At 38.7% G+C, this 15,507-nt stretch overlaps 1 protein-coding gene across 1 annotated transcript in view; it reads left to right on the forward strand.

The window, feature by feature from the left end:
* Notch2 (notch receptor 2) overlaps positions 1-15,507 on the forward strand; it is a 151,504-nt gene that overhangs the window by 114,165 nt on the left and 21,832 nt on the right. Inside the window, exons 15-22 of the mRNA XM_078026900.1 lie at positions 1,025-1,138; positions 3,947-4,066; positions 4,484-4,636; positions 8,898-9,126; positions 10,100-10,301; positions 13,064-13,217; positions 13,578-13,762; positions 15,356-15,488. Coding sequence (XP_077883026.1) covers positions 1,025-1,138; positions 3,947-4,066; positions 4,484-4,636; positions 8,898-9,126; positions 10,100-10,301; positions 13,064-13,217; positions 13,578-13,762; positions 15,356-15,488 — 1,290 coding nt within the window. The remainder of the gene's footprint in view (positions 1-1,024; positions 1,139-3,946; positions 4,067-4,483; positions 4,637-8,897; positions 9,127-10,099; positions 10,302-13,063; positions 13,218-13,577; positions 13,763-15,355; positions 15,489-15,507) is intronic.

A 15,507-nucleotide genomic window follows, 5' to 3' on the forward strand; every position in this document is an offset into this window, starting at 1 on the left:
TAGAAATATTATATGGAATTATCTTCAGGCTATGTGTGTTTATGAAACAAATTTGACTTTTTTTTTTTTTTGGTTTAGACTTAGTCTCATTATCTGTATGCAAGTATCCAAAATCCAAAAAATCCAAATTCTAAAACAATTCTGGTGTTAAGCATTTTAGATGATACTTAAACTGTAACTGAAATTTTTCTGAGACCTATTTCAGTCATTTTCTGATATATTGCATTACATTTGCAAAGAAATTTGTAGATACAAAGGCGCCTTTCTTTATTTCATTGACACATGCTTATCAGTGAGTAAACTAAAACTCAAAATGTAAAATCCAACTTCTTATGCCCAGTTAGTATTAGAGCACAACTGAGCCCAGTTCTCTATACTCCTAGATAATCAATTTCTCCTTTACTGTGCTGTAGTTTTTCTATTTTTTGTGTGAAACTTTACCAGAAATGCAAAAGGTAGGCAATATTGGGTACTATCCTATATCTATTGATTCTTTTGTTGCTTTTATCCATTATTTAGTGGGATTAAATGTCATGCTTTCAATCAGGAGAAAAACAATTTTTTTGACTTCAGAAGTACCCCATTAATGGTAGAGACTATGCAAATGAAAGTGGGCATAAATCAGAGGCTTTGATTGTGTATTCAAAAACATTTTCTTTTTTGCTGACCAGAAACTTTGCATAAAAAGGCCTATGTTTAGATAACAAATGTTTCAACCCTTAGCATCTTGGTTTATTATTAAGAAACTACTTGTAATTGGAGGAGTAATAGGCTCTCAGGCCATTAGAATAAACTGTTATTACTTTCATCTTTTGACCGATTGATCATTCACTGACTGACTATATGCCAGGGACATATGACCAAAATGAATAAGCAGGTGTTCCAATGGTCTAATTTTTACCAATGAATGCCGTTTCAGAGGTGTTTAATTTTTACCACCAAGAGAACTGGTTGGTCATTGAGGTAAAGAGGAGGCTGACAGAAAGTCACTGTGTGTGTGTGGTTTTCACTTTTCTGCCTACAGGCCACAACTGCCAGGTGAATATTGATGAATGTGCCTCAAATCCTTGTCTGAACCAGGGGACCTGCTTTGATGATGTTAGTGGCTATACTTGCCACTGTGTGCTGCCCTACACAGGTGGGTGCTGTAGGTGCCTGCGGTGAGCATAGGGGATGTTTGACCTAGCCAGGTCAGTGAGCACTGTGAGCTTCAGTGAGGCAGGTCTGTGGGGCCGTGATGCTGCTCGAGGAATCACTGCCTGGGTGTCCTTCCTGCCCTCACTGACTACAACCTGAGTTCGGAAAATTTGATGGGGAAATACATTGGTCTTCTTAATGCTTTAGTGTTTGGACTTTATATCTGATTGGAATCTGGTATGTAGCTGATGGACTTAGTTCATCATTTGAATGGACCCTGTGTTTTGATGAACTATGTCAGACAGACACTGTTTTGTTGTTGTTGTTTGTCCTGGAGATTGAATTCCAGGGCATCACATATGCTAGGCAAGTGCTCTGCCACTGAGTTAACACCCACAGTTCTCCAACACTTTTTATATTTTGGGTTATTTAATCTTGTCTTCAATAATTCTACAATGTAGAATTTCCTGTCTCACGAAGATAAGTAGGAGATAGAGCATTTGCCCATAAATCTCTGAATCTGAAGGTTTTCCTGTTAACTGCCATTCTAATCCTAACGTTCAAATGTCAGTCTCACTCAGAAATATTGTCCCCCTGAATGCCTCTTTCACACAGAGAAGACAAAAGTGTGATTTCAGTTGACCTCAGCTGTTCTGTTTTGGTAGGTATATTTGGCACTTTGGACATTCTTCCTATTTTCTCCTATGTCCTCATTGCCATTGCATGGTGGTTGCACTTGTATGCCTTGCGCACCTCCTTGTCGTCTATTTTCTTCATCCATGAGGAACAGACACAACTATGGCTTTGCCTGTTGGAGCAGTGCACAGCATGCAGGCAGGAACACACCAGACCTGTCATTCCCTGGGTCTTGGGCAGTTAGCCGCAGCAGTTCATGGTGACTGAGCTGTGCAGTACAGCAGGATGGCCACAAGCATGACTGAAAGACTTGTTACCTTTGCTCCTTAGAAGAAGTTGTAATGTAGGGAAATTGCATTTAACCCTCCTGGCTCATAAACTCAAAGTTATAAAAGATTCTGTCTCTAGACAAAGAAAGTACAAATAACGTCATTCCAGAGGCTTGTTGATCTCATTTGTTGGTAGCAAAAAGACATCTCACATTGGATGCAGTGGCACACACCTGTAATCCCAGCAGCCTGGGAGGCTGAGCCAGGAGGATTGTGAGTTCAAACACAGGCTCAGCAACTGAGTGAGGCCCTAAGCAACTTAATGAGACCCTGTCTCTAAATAAAATACAAAAAGGGCTAGGATGTGGCTCAGTGGTTAAGTGCCCTGGGGTTCAGTCCTCGGTACTGTCCCCTTACTCCCTCCCTCCAAAAAAACCCCAAAATATCTCACAGCCACAAAGCCTGAGAATGGACAGCTGTGGATATACACAGGTGTCACTGTGCTCAGCCACTTTGGGGACTTAATTGCTGTGTATCTTAGGTGTACAGCTCATCTGCAGATGATCTGTTTTCTCATCATGCTTTTCAGATGCGCTGATATATTTGGCTTTTTGCTGGATATTGATTTTTCTTTAGCATCCTTGTTTAAAAAATTTACAATGGAGAGTGAGCCTGACTGAACACAACTATGCAGATAAGCCTTGTAGTTGTGTGTGGTTAAAGGCTGTAAGCTTTGTCAGGTTTGCCCAGCATAAGGGAACCAAGCACTCTTATAAGCCACTATTCTCCAACTTTTTAAAAGTGGGTTTGAGATATTTTGGTGAACATTTGGTGATTTTTTTTCCCCTGAGTACAAAACTTTAGAACGAAAATTTTAATATGAGAGTAAATTAAAACAAAACAAAACAAAAAAACCTCATCTAGTTGGGGATGTAGCTCAGTGGTAGAGTGCTTGCCTGGCATGTGTGAAGCCCTGGATCTGATCCCTGGCACTACAAAAAATAAAGTAAAAACCTCATCCCTTTTTAATAATAGCATTCCTATTTAATTATTTCTTGCTGTGAGTTTATATCTAACATACTAAAGTAGGAAGTGGTGGGCAGATACCAGTGTCATACATTATAAGGAGTCAGCTTGCCTGGCAATCAGAGCTGCTCCACTGTCTTCTGCTTGTACAGTAGTGCCCATTGCCTTCCAGTTAACCCATTCCCTGGAACAGTTCAGCTGAGGTTGGAGGAGCAGGAGGCCATGGTTCAGTCTGTGAGGCTGAGCTTCAGCGCAGCTGAATCTTAACTATGGAAATGCAAAAATTATCTCATCTGATGAATGCAGGTGTCCAAATCCATGGAACCACTTGTGATGATAATAGCAAAATTAGTAGCAGCCTAACAGTAATTGAATACTCTCTATGCACCAGGATGTGTGCTAATAAGGACTTTGTGTGCATTTTTAAAAATTTAATCCTCAAAAATTCTCTTTGAGTTATATATTGGTCTCATTCTCTTTATATGAGTAAGAGAAGAGAAGTAACCTGCCCAGGTTCACAAGTTAGCAATGTCAGACCAAGATTGAAAGGACTAAGAGTCTCTCAGATTCCAAAGGGTTCCCCTCCCCAACATGGTTGAACCCATAGACACTCTACCACTGAGCTACATGCCCAGCCTTCCTTATTTTTTATCTTTAGGTGGGTTCTTGCTTAATTGCCCAGACTGGCCTTGAACTTATGATCTTCTTGCCCTGGCCTCCCAAATTGCAGGGATTAAAGGGGTGCACCACCACACCCAGCCCATAGTCTCTTAACGACTACTTTAAACTTGAATTCTGAGGAATTCTGGGTGTACTATTTGGGAAAACGTTCGTTTACTTGGCAAGTTCTCTGTCACAAACTGTCATTTGCTTTTCAGGCAAAAATTGTCAAACTGTGTTGGCTCCCTGTTCCCCAAACCCTTGTGAGAATGCTGCTGTTTGTAAAGAGGCACCGAATTTTGAGAGTTACACCTGCTTGTGTGCTCCTGGCTGGCAAGGTAATAACATGAAGATGGAGGAGCCAGGCATATGTGTTCTGAACTTTAAAGTGGTCAGGTCATCATCAGATGACATAAAAGACTTTGATCTTCTGAGGCTGGTCCATCTTTGTCAAGAACTCTGTCCTGGAGCTGGTAACTGGAATGGTGCAAAAAGCCTTTCCATTGTCCTTTGGGGCCCTCTAGTGGCTGTAGACTCCACAGAGACTCTCAAACCCTGATGTTCCTTCTACAGAGAATTTTAGCATGATGGCATTAGCCTTTCCGGAATATAGATGTTTTCTTGGGTCTTCCCAAAGCCTGAGATCAACCAGGGTGTCCTTGGAGTAGCTTTACCCATCCCACCTAAGCTCAGGCTCCACAGATTACTACAGGAATCAGCTTCCAAAAACTATTGTTCATTGGTGTTTTTTCTAGGTCAGAGGTGTACGATTGACATTGATGAGTGTGTCTCCAAGCCCTGCATGAACCATGGTCTCTGTCATAACACCCAGGGCAGCTACATGTGTGAGTGTCCTCCAGGATTCAGTGGTATGGACTGTGAGGAGGACATCGATGACTGCCTTGCCAGTGAGTATGCCCCAAGGGAGAGGAAATCTCTCAGGGAACAGAGCAGATGAATTCAGAAGAGGCCACTGCCTCTTATACTGATGTCAGCCATACCAGTCCTTTATTGAGTATTTTTAACACTGTTAGTTTAATATCTTCTTTAGAAGCTAGTGTCTTTAGGAATCAAAACAAACGAATTTCTTTTAAGCACTTCTCTATGATGTTTTGAATATTGACAAGATGGAGACAATGCTATGGTGGTTTTCCTTATACATATTTCTGAGTGACATTTAACATGCAATAAACTGCAAATATTTAAGTGTATATTTTATCAAGTTTTGGCATAACAAAAGCCATCATTTATGATAATACACTGATTTGTCCTTCTTAATGTATACCTTTGTAATTTAATCCCTCTACTTTCTTATCCCATACAACCACAGATCTCCTTTGTCACTGTAGATTAATTGGCATATTTTACCATTTTAAATACATGCAATCATATAAACCTACTTTCTGTTTAGAGATTTTGACTTGTTTCAGTAAGCATAATATTTGAGACTTGTCCATAATGTTCATAGTAATAGGTTATTTTGCTTTGTTGATGAGTAGTGATATATAGGCTGTTTTTTATTAAGCTTTGGTAAAATGTATTTTTCAAAGAATTAGTCTAATTTATCTAGGTTGCTAAATATGGTAGTATAGAGTCAATCATAGTATAATCTTTATTGAACTTTTAGTGTTCATAAGATCTGTGAACAACAAGCTTGTAGATGGCAGTCCAAAGATAAATCAGACCTAGTCACAACCTTTATGAAGCTCATTTCTTACTGGGGAAGAAAGATATGTAGACAAATAATTTTAACATTTTGTGGCAAATAGTGGGAAAAATATGTCTAAGAGTCAATTGATGGAGAAATTAGAGAATTAAATAAAACTATTTGGATGCCTTTCTCACATTAACTATCAAATAAATATACAGTACTTTAACTTTCTTTCTTATATGAAGTGGGACCAGCAATGTTTACAAGGAGTTTGAAACAAGTCAGTAAATTATGGTGAGTTTCTTGTGGGAGTCTATGGAAATTATAGTATTGTGTACTGTGGTTAAGAAAGGTTAAAATATTTTTATAATTCCTCTAATTGTAATTAGACTCAGTCATTATTTAAAACAAATATGAGGTATTTAAATGTCCCTCTCACAAAGTAGGGGCATTTTACTCATGTTGAATTTTCATTTTAAATTTATGACTTGTCTTTGCAATTATACATTTTTTTAAATTTTTTTTGGGGGGGTTAGTTGTAGATGGAACAGAATGCCTTTATTTTATTTGTTTATCTTTATGTGGTGCTGAGGATCGAACCCAGTGCCTCACACATGCACTCTACCACTGAACTACAACCCCAGCCCTGCAATTATACTTTTAAGATCCTTAAGCATAGTAACTCTATCTTGATTTTCTTATTCTGGTTTGTATGCTATCTATATTGTGGAGGGCCATGGCATGATAATAGCTCAAATTTTGTTGATTAATTTCTTTCTCTTTTCTTCATTGTTTTTAGATATACATGACAGTAGGGTGTATTCTGACATATTATACATATGTGGAGTGCAACCAATTTCAATTAGGATCCCATTATTCTGATTGTACATGATGTGGAGTTACATTGATCATGTATTAATATATGAGCATAGGAAAGTTACGCCCAATTCATTCTACTGTCTTTCCTATTTCCATCCATCCTCCCTTCTTTTTATTCCCCTTTGTCTAATCTAGTGAAATTCTATTCTTCCCCTCCATACTCTCCTTTGTTATGGGTTAATATCCACGTACCAGAGAGAACATTTGACCTCTGGTTTTGGGGGGATTGGTTTATTTCACTTAGCATAATAAGTTGCATTCATTTACCCTCAAATGCCATAATTTCATTCTTCTTTATGGCTGAGAAATATTTCATTGTGTGTGTGTGTGTATATATATATATATATATATATATATATATATATATATATATATATATATATATATAATATTTTATTTATCCATTCGTCTGTTGAAGAGCACCTAGGTTTGTTCTGTAGTTTGGTAGTGTGAAATGAGCTGCTGTAAACATCAATGTCACTATAGCATGCTGATTTTAAGTCTTTTGAGTATAAACTAAGGAGTTAAGGATAGCTGGGTAAAATAGTGGTTCCATTCCAAGTTTTCTGAGAAATTTCCATACTAGTTTCCATAGCGGTTGCACCAATTTTCAGTCCCAACAGCGATGTATGAGTGTACCTTTTCCCCGACATCTTCACCAACATTTATTGTTACTAATATTCTTGATAATTGCCATTCTGACTAGAGTGAGATGGAATCTCAGTGTGGTTTTAATTTGCATTTCTCTTAATTGCTAGAAATGTTGAACTTTTTTTCATATGTACTTTGACCATTTATGTTTCTTTTCTGTGAAGTGCCTATTCAGTTCCTTTGCCCATATACTGATTGGGTTATTTGAATTTTTGATGTTAAGATTTTTGAGTTCTTTATATATCCTAGAGATGAATGCTCTGAGGTGCAGGTGGTAAAGATTTTTTCCCATTCTGTAGGCTCTCTGTTCAAGTTTTTGATTGCTTCTTTTGCTGTGAAAAAGCTTTTTAGTTTGATATCATCCCTTTGATTGCTTCTTGATTTTACTTCTTGTGCTTTAGGATTCTTATTGAAGAAGTTTGCTCCTGAAATGACATGATGGAGAGTTGGGACTTCGAACTCAATCTAAAAAAAGAGGTGAAAGACCTCTAGAATGAAAACTGCAGAGCACTAAAGAAAGAAATTGAAGGAGACCTTAAGAAATGGAAAGATCTCCCATGTTCTTGGATAGGCAGAATTAATATTGTCAGAATGGCAATCTACCAGAAGTGCTATACAGATATAAGGCAATTTCCATTAAAATTCCAAGGACCTTCTTTATAGAACTGTCCATCATGTCGTTTAGGAACAGACTTGTTAATTAATTTCTGTGAGCATCAAGTATTCTAAGATTAAGCTGTGTGATTTTTAAATTTGTTTTTAAAACATTAGATTTAGGGGCTGAGGTTGTAACTCAGTGGCAGAGCACTTGCCTTCCACATGTAAGTCACTGGGTTTGATCCTCAGCACCACAAAAAAATAAATAAACAAAATAAAGATACTGTGTCTATGTACAACTAAAAATTTAAAAAAAAACATGAAATTTATTTGGAAAAATAAGAGGCCCAGAATAGCCAAAACAATCCTTAGCAAGAAAAGTAATGCAGAAGACTTTAAATACAAGACTTTAAATTTTACTACAGAACTATAGTAATAAAAATGACATGGTATTTGCATAAAAATAGACTTGAAGATCATTGGAACAGAATAGAAGACACAGACAGACACATAAATATATAGTTATCTCATACTAGAGAAAGATGTCATAAACATACATTGGAGAAAAATATAGCCTCTTTAACAAATAGTGCTGGGAAAACTGGAAATCCTTATATAGTAGATTGAAATTGAACCCCTATCTCTTACCCTGCACAAAACTCAACTCAAAATGGATCAAGGACCTAGGCATTAGACCAGAGACCCTGCACCTATAAGAAGAAAAAGTAGGCCTAACTCTCCATCATGTCGCTCAGGAATAGACTTGTTATTTAATTTCTGTAAGCATAAACTATTCTAACATCAAACTATGTGATTTTTAAAATTGTTTTTAAAAGTATATTTCCTAATGCTACCTAAATCTAAAACACATAGTAATAAAGAGATAAATGAAAATAGTGAGAAAGAGAAGAACAGAGGGATGATTAATTTATTTAATATTTCTGTAACAAATATATGATATATGTTTATATATGTAGATATACCCATATATATGAAGATTTTATGTATAATTCTTTGTTCATCTGTTCAGTCTCTACATATACCTTTGAAAATATTGATAAATATTTCTGATGAGCTGTGTGTTGGATCACATATTTAGTTTGTCAGTGTATGAAAGACCAGTGCAAGTTTTATGACTATACTAATATTACAAATTTGTTAGGGGTGATTAGATGACCGTGTATCCCAATTACCATAAAATTTAAAAATCTCAGACAAATGTTACTGAATTCATTTTCATAAATGGGGAAATCAGGGCAGAATAGATGGATAGAGGTCAAAGACAGAAGTCAGAATTGTGCTGTCCTTAGCATGAGATCATTCACCTTCACCAGTCTTAAGGTGAACTTGGTGCTGCTGTTCCAAATCCTAACTCTTTTATAATGGTTTAGATCCTTGCCAGAATGGAGGTTCCTGTGTGGATGGAGTGAACACTTTCTCCTGCCTCTGCCTTCCTGGATTTACTGGGGATAAGTGCCAGACAGACATGAATGAGTGTCTGAGTGAACCCTGTAAGAATGGAGGGACCTGCTCTGACTATGTCAACAGTTACACCTGCAAGTGCCAGGCAGGATTCGATGGAGTCCACTGTGAGAACAACATTGATGAATGCACTGAGAGGTGAGTGGCTGTGCATTGGGCATCAGCATCTTATGTGGAAAGGAAAGAAAGCAGAGGAACTTAAGAGTGTAGTGCTAGGATAGTGGGGTAGGGATGGGACCTCCCCTTGGCTCCTATTCTAGTCATCTCTTATTGCCTATTCCCAATTCCTGAAAGAAGGTTGAAGGTAGATAAACTTAGTGGGATAGATAGGCCAGCATTTATTTCTTACTTAGGGAATAATAGTAGGAACTATAATTCCATTCTCTCTTCGTTCTTATTCATTTCAACGGCAGTTGATCTAAAAATTCCTATTCCTTGGCAGATTTGTTACCACTGTTTAAGGACTTTCTGGGAAGTCTGTTCCATTTATTTTTATTATATTATCAACATGTTTGTTCTGTTTCCCTTTCATAAAGAAGTCTAAACTGAAAAACTATTTATCTGGCATTTTTTATATGAAGTAAATTGAAGCCAGGCATGGTGCTGCACACCTGTAATCCCAGCAGCTCAGAAGCTGAGGCAGGAGGATCGTGAGTTCAAAGCCAGCCTCAGCAAAAGCGAGGTGCTAAGCAACTCAGTGAGACCCTGTCTCTAAATAAAGTACAAAACAGGGCTGGGGATGTGGCTCAGTGGTTGAGTGCCCCTGAATTCAATCCCTAGAACCCCCCCAAAAAATAAAGTAAATTGACTTAGTTGATTAAAAATAATAATAATATATGGAGAGTCTCAGAATTGTGGAAAACCTCACATTCTCCAGGAATCTAGAGTAAGCACAGCCTTTTAAATGCTCCTAAGCCTTTGGGTATAGAAAGGAAGTTGGCACTCAGGGCTTCTGACATCCAGTTTGAAAGAAAGTAAAATTTACTGGATATAGGAGTTTGAGATGCTCAGGGGTATTTGCAATTTAGATTTTTAAACCTTGTTTTTAAAAGAGCCGGTCAGAGGAACCAATACATAGCTAATGTTGCCTCCCTGCCCATTTGCTCCTCAGTTCTTGCTTCAATGGTGGCACATGTGTTGATGGAATTAACTCCTTCTCCTGCTTGTGCCCTGTGGGCTTCACTGGTCCCTTCTGCCTCCATGAGATCAATGAATGCAACTCTCATCCATGCCTGAATGAGGGAACGTGTATTGATGGTCTGGGTACCTACCGCTGCACCTGCCCCTTGGGCTACACTGGAAAAAACTGTCAGGTAATTAGTTTCCTGTCCACTCACTCAGTTCTCCCAGAGTAGCTGAGTATTATACCTGTTCCCTTTCTAGGCAAAATAAGCCCCTTTTAAAAGAGGAAATCACAGTTCTAGGGGTCTCCCTGAGATGAATCTGGTAACTTATTAATAGGTTTCAAAATGGTGATGCAGGCAGCACTATATGAATCAGCAAACTAAGATTGTCTTAAGAGACTGACCAAGAACTGCAGAAAAATACACAAGGGAAGCAAGCACATAGATACATTTTACAATGGAAGTACAAGAGGAGAAGGAATATCAAAATGCCATCTTTAAAGTTCAGGTACAACATCTAAGAGTATAGTAGCAATTATCATGTCTTCCAATGTAGAATTCATAAAACCAAACTATTTATGTACCTTTAAAATTCAAATATATAATTATACATTTTCATAGAATCTTAAAATGGCAAAGTCCCCATAAGTGATTACTCTAAACTTTCAATTCATGGAAGAGAAACTGAGCCACCAAGAGGCATTGTGGTGGCACATGCCTGTAATCCCAGCCACTCAGGAGGTTGAGGCATGAGGATCACAAGTTCAAAGCCAATCTCAGCTGAAGTGAGGTGCTAAACAACTCAGTGAAACCCTGTCTCTAAATAAAATACAAAATAGGGCTGCAGATGTGGCTCAGTGGTTGCTTGCCCCTGAGTTCAATCCCTGGTACAAAAAAAAAAAAAAAAGATATGTACCAAATAGTACCTCTTCAACAATCAAAGAACAACAGACTTCAAAGAACTTTGGAATAAATGGCAAAATGTAACCTGATTTACAGGTGCATTTCAGTAAGGCTTTGGTTATATTGGATGTGCAAACAACTACCTTCATGTTGAGCAGGTTGGTGCTGATTGTGTGGATCCAGCAAACATTCTTCAAGGGGCTCATGCTCACTCTCGTAGGGTGGATGGCAATGCTGGAGATGCAGTCTTCCCTCCCTCCAGTGGCCTTTTCTTTCAGCCATGGTATTGGCACCAAAATAGACATGTATACCAATAGTTGAGAATAGAGGACACAGAGACATACCCACATAAATATGGTTATCTCATACTAGATAAAGGCTCTAAAAACATATTGGTGTGACTGGAGCTGTGGCTCAGTGGCAGAGCATTTGCCTAGCACATGTGAGGTCCTGGGTCTACATAAAAATAGACAAATAAAAATAAAGGCATGCTGTCCATCTACAACTACAAAAAAAAAATTTAAAAAGCATATCGGAGAAAAGATAGCCTATTCAACAAACAGTGCTGGCAAAACTGAAATCCATATGAAGCAAAATGAAATTAAACCTCTATCTCTTACCCTGCACAAAAATCAACTCAAATGGATCAAAGACTTAGGCACTAGAACAAAAACAACAACAAAAAAACCCCCAAGTAACCCAATCAATAAATTGCCTAAGGAACTGATTGGACACTTCACAGAAGAAGAAATACAGTTGATCAACATACATATGAAAAAATGTTCATCATCTCTAGCAATTAGAGATGTTCAAAACAAAACCAAGATTTCATCTCACTCCAGTCAAAATGGCAGTTAATAAGCAACAATAAGTATTAATGAGGATGTAGAGAAAAGTATACACTCATACATTACTGATGGGATTGCAAATTGGTGCAACCACTATAGAAAGCTGTATGGAAATTCCTTAGAAAACTTGGAATGGAACCACCATTTGACCCAGCTATCCCACTCCTTGGTTTAGACTCAAAGGCTTAAAATCAGCTTACTACAGGGACACAGCCACATTAATGTTTATAGCAGCTCAATTCACAGTAGCTAAACTATGGGACCAATTTAAGTGCCCTTCAACAGATGAATGGATAAAGAAAATGTGGTTTATATACATGGAATATTACTTAGCCTTAAAGAAGATTCAAATTATGGCATTTACAAGTTAGTGGATGGAGTTGGAAAATATCACGCTAAGTGAAATAAGCCAAACACAAAAAACCAAAGGCTGAATGTTTTCTCTAATAAGTGGATGCTGATCCATAATGGGGGGGGGGGGAACAGGTACAGAAGAATGAAGGAACTTTGGATTGGGCAGAGGGGACGGAGGATAGGAGTGCAGTATAGGTATGGGAAGGATGGTGGAATCAGGTGGACATTATTACCCTATATACATGTATGACTCCACTACCAGTATGACTCTGCACCATGTACAGCCAGAGGAATGAAAAGTTGTGTTCCATTTGTTAAAATGTGTCAAAATGCATTCTATTGTCATGTATAACTAATTAGAACAAATAAAATAACTTCTTTGGCAGTTTTAGGTTTATTAATGGACTTTATATCTTTTTACCCATCTTCACTGCAGGCAGGGTTTGGTCAGGATCCACATGGGTTTCATATAGGATTAGCATAAGGAAAATGGAACTTTTTGCACAGCTTTAACTCTCTTTCTAGCCCTACAGGGTGTCTGTATATGTACACATAATCCTGTCTAGATTATGGAGAATAACTTAACCTATTGGATCTTCTGAAATTCTTAAACTTCTGTGGAAAGAACTTATTAAATAGCAGAGCTAAGAGAAACCAAGACTATTTTAAAATTGTGAGCTGTATCTGGAACACTTGATCTTGTTTAGAGCTTGGGTGAGGTCTCTCTCTCTTTCTCTTTTTTTTTTAAGTATGCTTTCCTTTGATTTCTTGTAATACAATATAACTTATTTTCTTCATTTCTGGTATTTGGATTTTGATAGATATGTTTTTTTGTCTCTGCTTCAGACCCTGGTGAACCTCTGCAGTCATTCTCCATGCAAAAACAAAGGTACTTGTGTTCAGGAAAAGGCAGAGTCCCGGTGCCTGTGTCCATCTGGGTGGACTGGTGCTTACTGTGATGTGCCCAATGTCTCCTGTAAATTGGCAGCCGCCCACAAAGGTGAGCTCTGTCCCTGGGGCTCAAGGTTTTCCCTGAAGTATTGACTGACCAAGGGCATTTTAGGGCTAATAATATTAATCTTGTGGGGTAAGAGGGAAAGGTGGATAATAGTGAATGGTTAAAGCTCTGGAGCAAGGGTAGAGGAATGGGGTTAAAGGTCCCAAAAAGAAATTTTAAGGCATATTCCACTTTTAGGGCTTGTTTATTTTTTAATGCAAATCTGGTATAGAGAGTTGTGAAGAAATAGACAAGAATAAAATTTGCTGATCAGCCAGCTTTGATTCACTTGCTCATGCGTCATTCTGAACAATGTGTGTCTTGTGCTCTTCTGTGATGATTTTTCGTCCCCTGGTTTCCCAGCTGTGCCTGTTGAGCGCTTGTGCCAGCACTCAGGTATCTGTATTGACGCTGGCAACACGCATCACTGCCAGTGCCCGCTGGGCTACACTGGGAGCTACTGTGAGAAGCAGCTTGATGAGTGTGCATCCAATCCCTGCCAGCATGGCGCCACCTGCATTGACTTCCTTGGAGGATACAGATGTGAGGTAAGGATGAATGAGCACAGATCAGAGAGCTCCCAGGAGGTGGTGTGGCTGTTATGAGCACTAGTGTGTCAAATTTAGCTGCTTGTGTCTTATGTATACTACTTATAGATTTTTACTAATCACCATCATAGTGTTTACCAATCCCACTGTTTTTTCAGCCTCTCTATGCAATACATTAGCATTGCCCTAGTAAGATATTTTTAAATAGATCCTAAAAAGGCTTGCTCCAGGATTTGGAACCAATAGCCACTTCCAAGGTGCATTATACACCGTCTCCTGCGCACAGTGGTCCCTGGAACTTCCCTGAATATCAGTTGAGATAGGAGAAGCCACTTTGAGGAATGGCTTTCCTGTTTGGCCCATGTCACCTTTGTCTGCTATCACTGATCAATCAACTGATAATTCTGTCTCTCTCTCTCAAAAAAAATGTTGCTATCCTGTTTCCACAGTACCCATGCTAAATGTTACGTGTGTGTATTGGTTGTGTATCTTCAAGGAACATGTCACTGTCTTAATGTATGGGCTAATGGTTAGAGCAAAATGTTAACAAAGCACCAGAGACATGAATTCAATACCAATTCAGACTGCCAAACAACAGAAAAGGCTTTGCTTCTTCACTGTTACCTAGATTGTTTATTTCTTTACAGCCAGTCTTGGACTCATTAACTCAGAAGCCTACCAGTGCCAAACTCAAATGTTTACACATCCATTTATCTTCAACATAGCCCAGATAAGCAGAATTTTAACTGTTTAGGTGCTACCTAAAACATACTTGTAAAACTATACCCAACATTTCCTAGTCATAGATGAGATATACCCTAGTCTGTAAAGACCCAGCCACAGCTGCCCTTAGGAGCTCTCTGACCAGAGACTCCTGCTGTTGGGCTGCTGAGTGACGTTGCCTATACCACTAACCTCCCTTTCTGATCCCCCTCTCTCCAAGAGTTCATTTTTCTTCTTCCTTCACTCTTCTTCCTTTTTGAATGGTCTCATCCCACAAGGGACTTCCCCTACATACAAGCCTGTTGAACTGTTGCTCAAATAAAGGTACTTTTGGGTTGTATTCCTTTACCAATCCTGAATTCCTTCCAATTCCTACATCAGCCACAGCCAGCCAGCGCCACCTTCTTCTGCCCCTACTTCTGTCTCAGTCAGTTTCTTCCATGTACATGCAGTTTTCTGAACCTGGAGGTCAGTACATGCCATACCTTTACTACCACCCACACATGCTATTTGACTGAGTCATAGGGTCCTTGGACATATGAAGGAATGCATATATAAAAAATGGGAAAAAACAGTACACAGGAGGAACAAAAGTTTTGCACAGGAATCATATTGAAAACAACCCTCATGATATTCAATCCTTATCTTTAAAGTGGCTTGTTTGGCTGGAAGAGAAATAGGTAAACACCAGTAAGATGGAGTTTGACCCCACACAGATGGTGAGCAGAGAATGTGGTGGTTCCAGAGAAACATAAAAGAGCTGAATGAGAAGCGGGACAGGATCACAGTAACATTTCAGATCTCCCTTGCCTTCGTGGTTTGTCTCCAGTAATGATGCAAAATCTTTTCTCCTTTGCTTCCTCCTGGCAGTGTATTCCAGGATATCAGGGTGTCAACTGTGAGTATGAAGTGGATGAGTGCCAGAATCAGCCATGCCAGAATGGAGGCACCTGCATCGACCTTGTGAACCATTTCAAGTGCTCGTGTCCACCAGGCACTCGGGGTATGAAATCAGCCTTACT

Source organism: Ictidomys tridecemlineatus, chromosome 11 (genome assembly GCF_052094955.1).
Source record: "Ictidomys tridecemlineatus isolate mIctTri1 chromosome 11, mIctTri1.hap1, whole genome shotgun sequence".
NCBI classification, from domain to species: domain Eukaryota; kingdom Metazoa; phylum Chordata; class Mammalia; order Rodentia; family Sciuridae; genus Ictidomys; species Ictidomys tridecemlineatus.